We start from the raw sequence: 13034 nt of genomic DNA on the forward strand, positions 1-13034 counted from the left end.
GTACTTGTAGGCAACAGTGCTCCGGGGTATCACCACTCAGGTAAAGCATGTTGTTCACTACATGAAGTCTTTCCCAAGTGCTCTAGATTTGTAGATACTGTCAGGCTGCAGCAGAGGGAGCCAGCACATTTTAATATGACCTGTGACCACAGATGGTTTTATCTTCTATGTTTTATTTTCGCGCGGTGTCATGACCAGTGACTGTTGAAAACATGTATATTTATTTACACAGTCACTGGTCGTGACTAAGGCTTTTGAAATGTCAGTTGGTGCCAGGGAACTGATTTTTTTTATTTTTTTTATTTTTTTCAATAAATGTGGCTTACAGTGACTTTCAATGTACTTGCGTATAGGTGATCAGGAAGATCAAGTGCAAACATTCACTTTATGCGCATGCTTCTACTATTAAAAACAGACTGCGGTTCTCCTTGGTAATCCAATCCACGGAGCTTAAAGTGTCATTTCTATGTGCAGATGCTGAAGATGGAGGCTGTGAGGATGGAGACTGTGAGGGGGGAAAGTGGGTTAGGCTGCAAGCTGATTGGAGAGGCTGACTGAAGGAGGGAAGTGAGTCTGGATCAGCTGTTAGCTGTCGATCCTCCTTCCTCCCCTCACCACCACCACCCTCCCCAGCGTCAAGTAAAAAAAAAAAAACAAAAAACAAAAAAAAACAACCGGAGTACCCGGCCAGAGAAGACACAGCGTCTGCCTGTGAAGACAGAAGTCAGGTGGACAGCAGCTTTTCGTAGATTTCAGGTGAGGGCAGCGGCTAACGAAGTATTAGCCACATGCTAGCTAGCATTAGCAGCTTGACAGCATTCCGCCGGTAAAGAAAAGCTGCTGTTAGCTTAGCGTCACGGAGCAAGGTTTCTGTAAAAACATGCCTATCGCAGCGGCTTTAGTCTTCATCACTGACTCATTTCAGTGCTATCACTGTATGTGTGAGGTCTGCTGAGACCGGAGCACCTGTTGTTTATCTTAGTTGGTGACCCGGGTCAGACTCTCTTGCAGTGCAGGATCAGCTGAACCCGTATTATTCACAGCATGTATTCTGTGTCTTTGCTACCCTCTGGCAGCATGAACTCTCTCCCAGGAAGAGCCGCACTGTCCCTGTGCAGGCGCACGGCCACAGGCGGGATGATGAGGGTCCTTTCAGGTGCCCCGGCTGCAGGGGTCCTGTCGGCCGACAGGGCCTCTTTCCAAGCTGTGCGGGTCTGCCACTCCGGGACAAGCCGCAAGCCCACCGTCAATACCAAGAAGAGGGGCTACGACATCACCAGAAACCCCTACCTCAACAAGGTGAGCACACACCTGTCCTGTATTACAGCTTCCCCAATCCAGAGTGAGGAAAGCAGCACATCTTACAATGCTTCGTGCATATGTTTAATATCAGGTAATGACGGCATACAGTGAGTTTTCCACTGCAGATTATGCTTATTATTATTATGGATCAGTCACTTCTACTTTAGATCCATGTAGATGTGATTTGCCTGTTGTGTGCCTTTAAATGATTTTAGTTGCTTCTGTTGATGTAACACAGCTAATGAATAATGTGTGTGATGTTGTTTGTATTACACACAGACGCACACAGAGGCCATATGCCAGAGCTGATAGTGGCTTCATAATCAAAGCCTAATCGTAATGTAAATGTATTTCTTTTGGGTGTGTAACATAAGGTGAAATGGTAAAATGACCAAAGATTTGACATTTATGAGCAACGCTTGGGGGGGGGGGGAAGCATCACAAAAGGCACCGAGGTAGTAGCAAGCGCATAATTTTAAGGCCATAACAAAGGACATTAATATACTTTTTTAACTTTGATGTCAAACTACTGCAAGGAACCATATTTCTTAAACCCAGCCTGGGTCACACAGCTGTGTCTACAGGCCACATGATGTCCCGCATACCATGTATGATGGTGAGGGAACATAAACAGAGAGTACAATAAAAATATCACATTCTGAACTGCTCCTAAGTAAACTATGAATGCCACAGCACTTCCTATTTATACAACATAGTAGACTGACATAGCTGTGAATGGTCTTTCTACAGATTCCTGTAACATCTGTCGTACTCTGCCTTTGTCTCTCCTTGTGGAGTGTAATAAATACATAGACTGTCACCATTTTCAAAAAGTGAATTCACAGAGAGAGTACTTTTTTGTGCCTTGCTAGCACTGCAAAAACACCAGATTTTGCTTGATATCAGGTCGGTCATGTTTCCTTCCACCAGCGCTGGTGTCGAGTCAGCAGCTACGTGCTGATTCATAGGTCAGTTAAGTGCAAGCAATCAGGAAGTGAAGCCCCGCTTAGATGAAAAAAACAACTTTTCAAACTACCGAGTGAAATCTTTGTGTTTCAAACTTTCTGTCAAACAGCACAGATGACAGTATGCAGTCTTGCTTGTATATGACTAACTCATAATTAAGCTCAAAATTGTGATGCCTAAAGGATGAGTCATTGTGGTCTGGATTGACTGAGTTGGTTACTTAGTTTAGCGTTACATAATCGGCCTTCTTAATGAATCATCGTTTCCATTTAACGACCTGCCCTAAGCTGCAGAACCCATTGTCGAGCACGGTGGTGCCACGTGGCATGCAACTCGCAATTAAAATGCAAAGCGTGCAGCTTGTGTAATAACTCTAGGAGTAATAGTTGTAAATAGCACTATCATATTTCACCCCCCACTCTGCCAGCATGAATAATTTGCAGGACATGGGCTCATGAAGACCCACAGAAAAACAAGCTGAGCCTAGAAAGGCCAGTTTTTTCCCCATGTAGGTCAGTGTTTTCACTAGAGGAAGAATCAAAGGAAGGGACGAGGAGGAAAGAGAAGTCGAGCTGACAGGGGAGTGGGTTCAGGCTCCCTTTACTATTGGGCAGAATAAATAGATTAAACCCCACACCCCCACCTATGAGCACTCTTTGTGGGAAGAATGCCAGCGTGGAGGGAGGAGAGCAGCAACAGTAACTGTAACCAGAAGGCAGAAGGGTACAAGTCTGCTGACCAGAAAAAAAACGTCAGTCTCCTTCTCCTGTTGTTTACTACGTGTTCTTTTTGCTCTGCATTTGTTTTCAGTGCAAAGATGGCAACCGGTTTACATAAAGAAAAAACATGGAAAAGGCCACCGTGCTTGTATATGACTAACTCATAATTAAGCTCAAAATTGTGATGCCTAAAGGATGAGTCATTGTGGTCTGGATTGACTGAGTTGGTTACTTAGTTTAGCGTTACATAATCGGCCTTCTTCCGCCCTACAGGGAATGGCATTCACCCTGGAGGAGCGCTTACAACTGGGTATCCACGGCTTGCTACCCCCCTGCTTCCTGTCCCAGGATGTCCAAGTCCTGCGCGTCATGAAGAGCTACGAAACACGCACCAATCCTCTGGACAAGTGAGAGAACAGACAGCTGGTGCTGTTCAAGATGGAAACCACACGACAGCTGCAGAAGTTCAGTGAGGTTGTCCCACTGAACATGCTGCTTATCAGGGCTCCCGCTAAATGCTTTCAAAGCAGTGTCCAGACTTGTGGTTGTTTCACACATCATATGTGACTCTTTCCAAGTCATTAAAACTGTTTGGTTAAAATATTAAAGCCACAATGGTGCAAAAATGCAGTAATACCAAAGCGGTGCTTTTCAAAAAACAGTATGGCCCTGTAGTAGAGCCAGAGTGTTAACCGACCTGCCTGCAGTCTAAAACAGCCACAAACCTTTGAGCAACTGAAATCTTACATGAAACAAGAACGGCACAAAACCACGGGAGAAGTTTTCCTCAGTTCCCAAAATTTTGTCCAGATTTCAGTCTTGAACAAAGCGGTTCACTGAATCAAACGACCAGCATCTCACTGCGTTTAGCCAAATAATGGTTAAATATGCAAAAAAATAATAATTTTTAAAAGGGGTTTTAGGGAATTTTTGTACACATTGTAATTATACAGAAATATTTAGATCAGAAATGGCCTACTGCGTTTCTGAAACACATCATAATGTTTTTTCTGTCTCAGGTACATCCTGTTGATGACACTACAGGACAGGAATGAGAAGTTGTTCTACCGTTTGCTGACCTCTGACATCGAGGAGTTCATGCCAATCGTCTACACTCCCACTGTCGGCCTGGCTTGCCAGCAATATGGACTCGCCTTCAGGAGACCAAGGTAAACTTCATTCCACTCATCAGCCACTTCATTAGGTACACCTTGCTAGTGCTGGGTTAGATATTTGCTTTAATTAAAATAAATGGGTTAGATTTGAGCCCCACACTGAGCATCGGCTTAAATGTTTTTTTCCTTGTTCTCATGCTTGTTTTGGGCTCATTTTTGTGCCGTTTTTGGTATGCATGTGCATCGGCGTCAGTGTCAGTCGGAAAACAGATTTAACTACTTGTATCATCACTTGACTCATTTACAGAGGACTCTTCATCACCATCCATGACCGAGGCCACATTGCCACGATGCTCAACTCCTGGCCAGAAGAAGACATAAAGGTAAACGGCACGCAATTAATCTGGCGGCTGCTGATTTCTGAGAAAATAATGTCTCAGACACATTAGTGAAAGTGTTTGCCTTCATCCACAGGCCATTGTAGTGACTGATGGGGAGCGTATCCTTGGCCTGGGGGACCTGGGCAGCTATGGGATGGGCATTCCTGTGGGGAAGCTGGCGCTCTACACAGCCTGCGGTGGGGTTCGGCCACAGCAGTGTCTCCCTGTGCTACTGGATGTTGGCACAGACAACCAGGTGAGCATGACCTCAGAGCAATCAGGTTTTATGAGCTAGTATAGCAGCTCATAAAACCTGGTTCATCAAAGATCTGGCAATAGTTTACAGATGCCGATGCATGCATGCACGGTTTAAGTCTTTCATTAATTTGCTGACCTGTTAAACGTCCTTCCGTTCAGGCACTGCTCAATGACCCTCTGTACATTGGGCTGAAGCACAAGAGAATCAGAGGAAAGGAGTACGATGAACTGATTGATGAGTTCATGCAAGCAGTGACAGATAAGTAAGTGAAAGCACAGGTGAATGAAGGATGAGGAGGCAGTGCTGATGTCAGACTAACCACGCTGTTCCTCCACAGGTACGGGATGAACTGCCTCATACAGTTTGAGGATTTCGCCAACAGCAACGCATTTCGCATCCTCAACAAGTACAGAAATCGATACTGTACCTTCAACGACGACATCCAAGGTGCTTTATTACTCATGGCGTTACAGCCAGGAGCGTCTTACCTTTTATAATATACACTACAATATGTTGATGGGTTCAGTTGGGTAAAAAATTTCTGAAATCTTCCTCATTTCAGGATTCCTGTTTCAGAAATACAATGCTTCAGACAGCAAACGAAAACGTAGCCAACACAGATCAAGATTCTGTGAAGACTCAAAACTAAAAATGAAACAAAGAAGTAAAAATAAAGCAGCTTACTCTAAACAGGCGGTTATATTTGCCCTCACTAGCCTAAGTCATAAAGCACCAACTGTTCCCCAGTGATGATCATCATTTTAGTTCTGCAACAAAAAGGAAATCAGAAAAACTTTATCTTTGTTACTGTAACGCATCAGGTTACTTAGAGGAAATCAAATAGCTGCTGCTTCAGCAAACTTCTTAAGTCCAAGATCAGCTACTTTCTGGCTGTTTAGTACAGTGACGCAGGTCATACAAATAAAAGTCAAACTAATGCTTTGTAATTAAAGTAACAGGTCATACTAGCTGAAGAAAACCACACATGGAAATTTAAAAACATCAGTGTCAGTTGCCCCTTTAATTTTCTTTCAATAGTTACAAAGTTTCACTTCAACACATCAAAAAGTATTTATTTAAATTTCACCATCTTTACTTTCCGTATTGTCATCGTGCACTCACAGTTCACCTGTTAACTATTAACTCTCACCTCATCAGTGAGAGTTAACCTGAGGGTTTTCTCTGGACATTGACTGCTTTTTCCCACTGATTTTCAACCACGTTCTTCTACCTGACCACTTTCATACAAATCCTTTTCTGTTTGTTGTTTGTACAGCGTTTCACTGTAAGAGATCATGAGAGAGACTTCAAACTGCAATCACGAGTGTTTTGTTTTTCCTGCAGGCACGGCTTCTGTAGCTGTTGCAGGGATCTTAGCAGCTTTAAAGATCACCAAGAACAAATTGTCAGACCACACTTTTGTCTTCCAAGGGGCAGGCGAGGTAAGAGGATTTGCTCTCTAGGATTTTATGGTGTTTGGAGCAAAAATAACTGTCCTTAATCCCCGAGAGATAGGAAAACAGTGCCTTCTGTCAAATTGGAATGACAAAGGGTTTCATTTACTTTTACAAAAAAAATGTTTGAAAGACAAAATGCCAGATTTTACTGTGTTTTGAATAAGAAAACATGCTATACACTAGATTTGTAATTTGATGCCAGCACTACATTAAAAAATAATGAGAAAGCAGCATTTTTCTTTGAGAAGTAAAGTGCACAATGTGTTTCTCCATTTAGGTTTCAAGAAGAAAATAAAAGACAGATCTGAATGTTTGAAAATGTTTTAGAAAAATTCTGTAAAGATGAGATGAAAAATACTCAAAGGATAAATTCAATTGGTTTATTATTTAGATAAGTTGGGAAAAAAAGTTAAACAAGCAAGTAAATAAAGAAAAAAGGCAGAGGAGACAGTGGGGAGGAAAAACTGCCTTTAAACAGGCAGAAACCTCCGGCAGAACCAGGCTCAGGAGGGGACAGTTAACTGCCGGCACTGGTTGGGGGGGGTTAACAGAGGTGGAGCAAGACGAGGCTACATCAGGTGAGGAAGCAGTAGCATCTCTCCTCCGGAACAAGTGGAACCACTTTTTCTTTTTTTTTTCATGCACTTTTCCACGAGCGCTTTTTTCTCCAGGATGAGATTTCTCAGCTCATCGATTGTTTCTGTGTTTTGCTTTTCGCCGGGTACACCGGCTTCCGCGAGTGTGACGCTTATTTTGAGCGATGAAAAAATAACAAAATATAATTTTATTTGTATATTGCAAAATCACAATAATCTTCCAATTTAGAACTACAAGTTAACAAAAAAAAGAACTAACATAAATAAAATACACTTCAGCTAAATACTTCTAATTTATTTTCCCAAACCACGCGGAGCCGCACTATAAGGACTAAAGAGCCGCATGCGGCTCCGGAGCCGCAGGTTGCCGACCCCTGATCTAAAGAGTATAACAAAAAGGGGGAGCTTCCTGCTCAAAAATGAAATGTCCCCACTGGGCGATCGTGGCTCAAGAGTTAGGAGTTTGCCTTGTAATCGGAAGGTTGCTGATTCGAGCCCCGGCTTGGACAGTCTCGGCCGTTGTGTCCTTGGGCAAGACACTTTGCCCGTTGCCTACTGGTGGTGGTCAGAGGGCCCGGTGGCGCCAGTGTCCGGCAGCCTCGCCTCTGTCAGTGCGCCCCAGGGTGGCTGTAGCTACAATGTAGCTTGCCATCACCAGTGTGTGAATGTGTGCGTGAATGGGTGGATGACGGAACGTGTAAAGCGCTTTCCTTAGTAAAATAAAGCGCTGTACAAATACAGGCCATTTACCATTTTTCTGGGCGTGGGTGCTTAACTAGTTAAAAAGAACAAAAAAACAAACAAACATCTGTCTCCTATTTTTAATGTCACACAGGAAAGAAGCTTCAATATCTGATGAGAAGACATTAATTTGTTGGTGTTTGTGGTGTTTGGTGCAGTTTTGGTGTTGTTTTCTTGGTTGTTGTTTATTTACATGGAGATGAAGATCTCTAACAAGTTGATTTGTTCACATTTGCTCATCTTAATTTTTAAGAGGAATGTGTTTTTTGAGTTTGTACACTATATGCATGTAAGGCAACCGTTTCCTTTTTCACTATTTTTGTGTGCTGCATTTTTCTCTTTAACAAAAGGGGAACAAAAGACATTTAAGTCGACCTAAGATGATTTGTTTCAATTATCTTGAAGGTCTTACTGAGGTGATGCAAAGTGAAACATGCTTTCTTCTTTTTTGGTAATATGCTGGAAAAGCTTGAAAATTGACCTTGAATGTGCTTACAAAGTGCTTGAATTTGACCCTGAAAAATGTGTATGAACCCTGCCATTAGCTGTGTATATATATATATACAGTCTGCCATTAATGGTGCACAGATGTGGAGATTCACATGACATGTCCACTAATGCACCTCTGTAGCGTCCCAGCTTTCGAAATGTGTGCGAACTGACGAATAAGATGGTCGTTATTCTTTTGAGTTTAGAGAATACAGCTTCCATAACTTTCTAGGAAAATTTCAGTTTTGGATTTTTGGGTCATGGGACAGTTTTCCACTTCACCTCATTCCATCTTGAACGAGCCCAGCCACCAGTGAAAGTGGTTTTAAGGGAGTTATTAACACTGCAGCACAGTGTCTGTTTGTAATGCTAGGCCCTAAATCACATATTTGGTGATTTTTATAAATTCAATATTCTAATATAGCAAGCAACTTTTCTTTTCAGGAACACAAAATGTAAAAAGATTTTCCTAACATTTTTATTTGTAGTTATTTATTCATCGTTCATGTCACGCCCGGCAGCTCTGATGGCTGACACGTGTTTCTTATGTCTTTTCTTTACTTTTTAAAATTTTGCATTGGTTGTTGTTAATGAAAATAGACTGGCAAATTGTTTATTAGCAAATAAATAATAATAAATATTATTTGCTTTAAAGATCACAACCATTTAAGGTTCTGTGTTGTCTCTCACAGAGAGAATTATCTCTGCTTTTGATAAAATAAATCATAAAATCAGCTGATCTTGGATAAGCAGAATAAAATGAATGGATGCATCATGAAATCCACAAATTCTTTGGTGAAAATTTGTTGAATTTTGTGGTTCCTGGAGTGATAACCTGGAGAACACCAGCTGCCAGTTTGGCTTTAGGAGACACCATTTCGTCTTTTAATATTAGGCTTAATACCCTTTACTTTTTACCTCTCAGTTGTAATAGGCTGATCAGGTATTGTCGTAACTCGGCCATAATGATGTAAATATAGTTATAGTGCTGGAATAGGTGACTCAGAGGAAGTCCTAAGAGGCTGGGTGGCTTCCCATGAGTGAATTTTCTCCATTTATCTCTTTGGAACATCGCCTCAGATGTTTATACACCACATCTGGATGTCATTAAAATTTGGCTCTTCTCTCGCCTTGGTTATTCCTCACCCTCATCTCTCTGGGCTCTCCTTTTTCTCTTTCCCATCACCACCAACCAATCGAGGCAAAAGGCTCCTTTTTTTTAAGCCTGGTACTGCCACCGGTTTCTTCCTGTTAAAAGGGGGTTTTTCCTTTCCACTGTCGCCAAGTGCTGCTGATAGAGGATCATCTTGTTGTTGGGGGTTTTCTCCCTAACATTGTAGGGTCTTTACTTTACAGCCTAAAGGACCTTGAGGTGACTATTGTTATGATTGGGTTCTACGTCAATAGAACTCAATGAATAAAAATGTCCTTCATTTGACTATTTCATTACCAAGTCTTTCACAGAGTGGTCCAGCTATCTCCATCTTTTTTATTGGTGTTTTTTTTTTTTTTTTTAAATACCCTCTCCCATTACAAATTAACTCAATTTGTTTAGCATTACTTTCTAGCATAATCCCAGTTTTTTTAAATGTAGTGCTGGCATCGTATTCAGAATTCACTAACTGCCTTTGTGCCACCGTAGCCTAAATATTTATTCAGATTAGGTTTGTATCTAAAAGTGGGGACTATAATGCAGATGGAGAATTTTTCTTTTCTTTTCTCTCCCCACCAGGCTGCTTTGGGTATTGCTCATCTGCTTATAATGGCCATGGCCAAGGAAGGATTGAGTAAAGAAGAAGCTGCCAAGAAGATCTGGATGGTGGACTCAAAGGGCCTCATTGTGAAGGTAAAATATTTCCTCATGTGTTTCCTAAAGCAAAAAACAGCTGGATGTGGAGTCGTGAAACAAGATCTTTATACACAAATACAGGGAAGAAGCCACCTAAACCATGAGAAGGAGGAGTTTGCTCATGAGCACGCGCAAATCAAAACGCTGGAGGAGGCGGTGAGCACCATCAAACCCACTGCCATTATAGGTGAGTTTACTTCAGTAAAGTGCATGCAGTGGATAAATCCTGGGATTTTTTTTAGCTTTGTATTACTTTAAAGGCTAAAAACATCCACAGTGTCATACGTAAAACTATTTTTTTTAACCTTTTTTATTTAACCATTTACACTAATTCCCAACCAGGTACAGGAAAACACACAACGCTATTTAAGGTGAATTTCTTGCATCCAGCTTTGTTTATTACAGTAACACCTTAGTAATTTGCTACAAATCAACTAATTCTCTCTCTTTCCATTTAACCCAATTCATCAAATTCAACAGTATTTTCAATGTTTATTGGTTTAAATTCCAAACACTGCATGTTTGATGAACTGCCAGAATTGTAGAACCACTTGGATGACAAGACAGCGTTGTTTCAACATTCAAGTTATAATTTTTTAAGTTACTTAAATTAAGTTAAATAAATTAAGATAACTACAAAAAGAAATGGATCCTAACTTAAAAACTAAAAACTGAGGCTTTAATTTTAAACAGATTTCACTAAACCAGGATCAGAGTCCTTTAAATGCCAGCATTGATACATCGTGTTAGTGCCGTTGTTGTGGTGAACCTGGCGTGTTCTTGTTTTGGAAAAGGCGTCGCTGCAATTGGAGGAGCCTTTACAGAGAAGATAATTAAAGACATGGCGTCTTTCAACGAGAGGCCAATCATCTTTGCTCTGAGTAATCCTACCAGCAAGGCCGAGTGCACAGCAGAGCAGTGCTACAAGCTCACAGAGGTAACGCTCGACTCAACTCACCCTCCCAAAATTACAACCCCAATTCCAACAAAGTTTGGATGCTGTGTAAAAATAAAAAATGAGTTTTGGAGTTTATTTATTCACAATAGGGTGGAGAAGGCAACTGAAAAAAATGTACAATTTTAAGAAAAAAATAAGGTCATTTTTAGTTTGATGGGAGCTGCGTGTCTCAGAAAGGTTGGGGCAGGGTTTATGTTTACCATTGTGTGGCTGTAAACATCTGGGAACTGAGAAGACCAGCTGTCGGACTTTCAGGAGAGGAATGCTGACCGATTCTTGTCTGATAAAGGATTCGTCATGTTTTTTGTTTTGTGACGCTCGAGGCGTCTTCAGCCAATGAAAGGTCTGGAGTGCAGGCAGGCCAGTTCAGCACCCGCACTCTTCTGCTACAAAGCCATGCTGGCCATATTGTAGATCCGATATGTGGTTTGTCATTGTGCTATTGAAATATGTAAGGCATATGTTGCTTTAAAATCTTTCAGCACTGGTGGTGTCTTTCTAAGTCACGGACATCCAATATTGATTGTTGACCTGATCCTTCTGCACAGATTTCTCAGAATCTGTTGTTGACATTGAGTTATTCAAAGTCTTTACAGTTTGACATTGAATAACATTATCCTGAAATGTTCCAGAATTTGTAGATGAAACCTCATGTTGCCAAATGTTTACTTTGGAGAAGTTGTGTTTAAACCCAATCATGCTACTAAGCTGTTGCCAGTGAACCTAATTAGTTGCAAAATGTTCATCCAGCTGTTTCTTTTAGTACTGCTTACTTTCTACCCTTACAGAGATGTGTTCAAAGTCAAAAGGAGATATTTTTCTATAAAATAGTTCATTTTCTCAGTTTAAACATCTAATGTGTTTTCTGCATTCTACTGTGATTAAAATACGGCTTTAAGACACTTCTGTTGTTACTTATATTTTATATAATGTTGTAGATTGTAAATGAAATCATGAAGCATTCACAGCATATACAAGAGCACCACATTCTTACATGGTTTTCCATCATTGTTTTTTTATTTTAATTATCATTAATGAAGTGAACTCGCTCCTTCCCCTCTCTTTAACAAGGGTCGGGGCATCTTTGCTAGTGGAAGTCCCTTTCATAAGGTGACGCTGGCAGATGGACGCACCTTCTACCCCGGACAGGGTAACAATGCCTACGTCTTCCCTGGAGTCGCTTTGGGCGTTATAGCCTGCGGAGTCCGCCACATATCTGATGACATTTTCCTCACCACCGCAGAGGTACGTTCCACCATTACTGTGTGTACGTCGCATTGTTAGATGAGAATTTTATTTGAAAAACTAGATTTTTAGATGCATTTATTTTTACTTTCAGCGCAGTGATGTCTCTCTCTTTAGACCGTACATAGTAATCATGTAAATGTTTAGATTTCTCTCCTGAGACAAACTTAATCTTTATTATGTTTACTTCAAAATAATTTAATTGGCTGTCCTTGCCTGTTTCTCTCAGGCGATTGCCAACATGGTCACAGAGGAGCACCTGGCTGAGGGAAGGCTTTATCCTCCTCTCAACACCATTAGAGAGGTGTCCTTCAAGATCGCAGTGAAGGTAGGAAAGCTGGTCAGCTGGTACTTCTGAAACATATAACCTCAATCTCATGCAGTAGTAAGTGTGGGTTGCTGCCCTCTTCACTGGGCTTTTAAATAAAGTTTTGAATTCCTAAGTTGAGATTTGCCATAAAATGTATATTGTGATATTTACATTTGAACAGTAATCAAATTCATGGAATTTAAATATATGTTAATCTTCATTTCTCTGACCTAGTGGTTTTTTTTACCCAGAATCAATCGCTCAGGTACAGTAAAAGAGAAACGGTTCAGCCTCGAAGTTTCAGGCTCAGTGTCTTAGGGAGGAATAGGCGGATAACCTGCTCTACCCCGTCAGGTGTAGTTGCCCCTTGTAAGTGTCCAAAATCCCCATTTTTCCTTTTGTTTCTTCCTTTCCCAGATCGTCAACTACGCATACAGAAACAACATTGCTTCAGTGTACCCGGAGCCTAAGGACAAGGAGGCGTTTGTGCTGTCTCAGACCTACAGTTCTGATTACGACTCCTTCACTCTGGACACATACGACTGGCCAGAGGAGGCCATGAAGGTCCAGGACGTGTGATTGGGGTCATCGGCGTCTCGTTCTCTCTCTAAACTAAACACGCTGCCGTAGCGGCACGTAAAAATTGCC

At 41.4% G+C, this 13034-nt stretch overlaps 1 protein-coding gene across 1 annotated transcript in view; it reads left to right on the top strand.

The window, feature by feature from the left end:
* The first annotated feature begins 473 nt into the window (after positions 1 to 473).
* Positions 474 to 13034, top strand: part of me3 (malic enzyme 3, NADP(+)-dependent, mitochondrial) — a 13327-nt gene continuing 766 nt past the window's right edge. The window contains exons 1-15 of the mRNA XM_004576397.6: positions 474 to 756; positions 1077 to 1299; positions 3261 to 3394; positions 4007 to 4156; positions 4410 to 4485; positions 4577 to 4738; positions 4900 to 5003; positions 5079 to 5188; positions 6086 to 6183; positions 9757 to 9870; positions 9955 to 10060; positions 10668 to 10810; positions 11903 to 12076; positions 12306 to 12404; positions 12804 to 13034. The exon at positions 12804 to 13034 is cut by the window's right edge and continues 766 nt beyond it. Coding sequence (XP_004576454.3) covers positions 1078 to 1299; positions 3261 to 3394; positions 4007 to 4156; positions 4410 to 4485; positions 4577 to 4738; positions 4900 to 5003; positions 5079 to 5188; positions 6086 to 6183; positions 9757 to 9870; positions 9955 to 10060; positions 10668 to 10810; positions 11903 to 12076; positions 12306 to 12404; positions 12804 to 12965 — 1854 coding nt within the window. The 5' untranslated portion in view covers positions 474 to 756; position 1077 and the 3' untranslated portion in view covers positions 12966 to 13034. The remainder of the gene's footprint in view (positions 757 to 1076; positions 1300 to 3260; positions 3395 to 4006; positions 4157 to 4409; positions 4486 to 4576; positions 4739 to 4899; positions 5004 to 5078; positions 5189 to 6085; positions 6184 to 9756; positions 9871 to 9954; positions 10061 to 10667; positions 10811 to 11902; positions 12077 to 12305; positions 12405 to 12803) is intronic.

The sequence above is a fragment of the Maylandia zebra genome, linkage group LG16 (genome assembly GCF_041146795.1).
Source record: "Maylandia zebra isolate NMK-2024a linkage group LG16, Mzebra_GT3a, whole genome shotgun sequence".
Classification (NCBI taxonomy): Eukaryota; Metazoa; Chordata; class Actinopteri; order Cichliformes; family Cichlidae; genus Maylandia; species Maylandia zebra.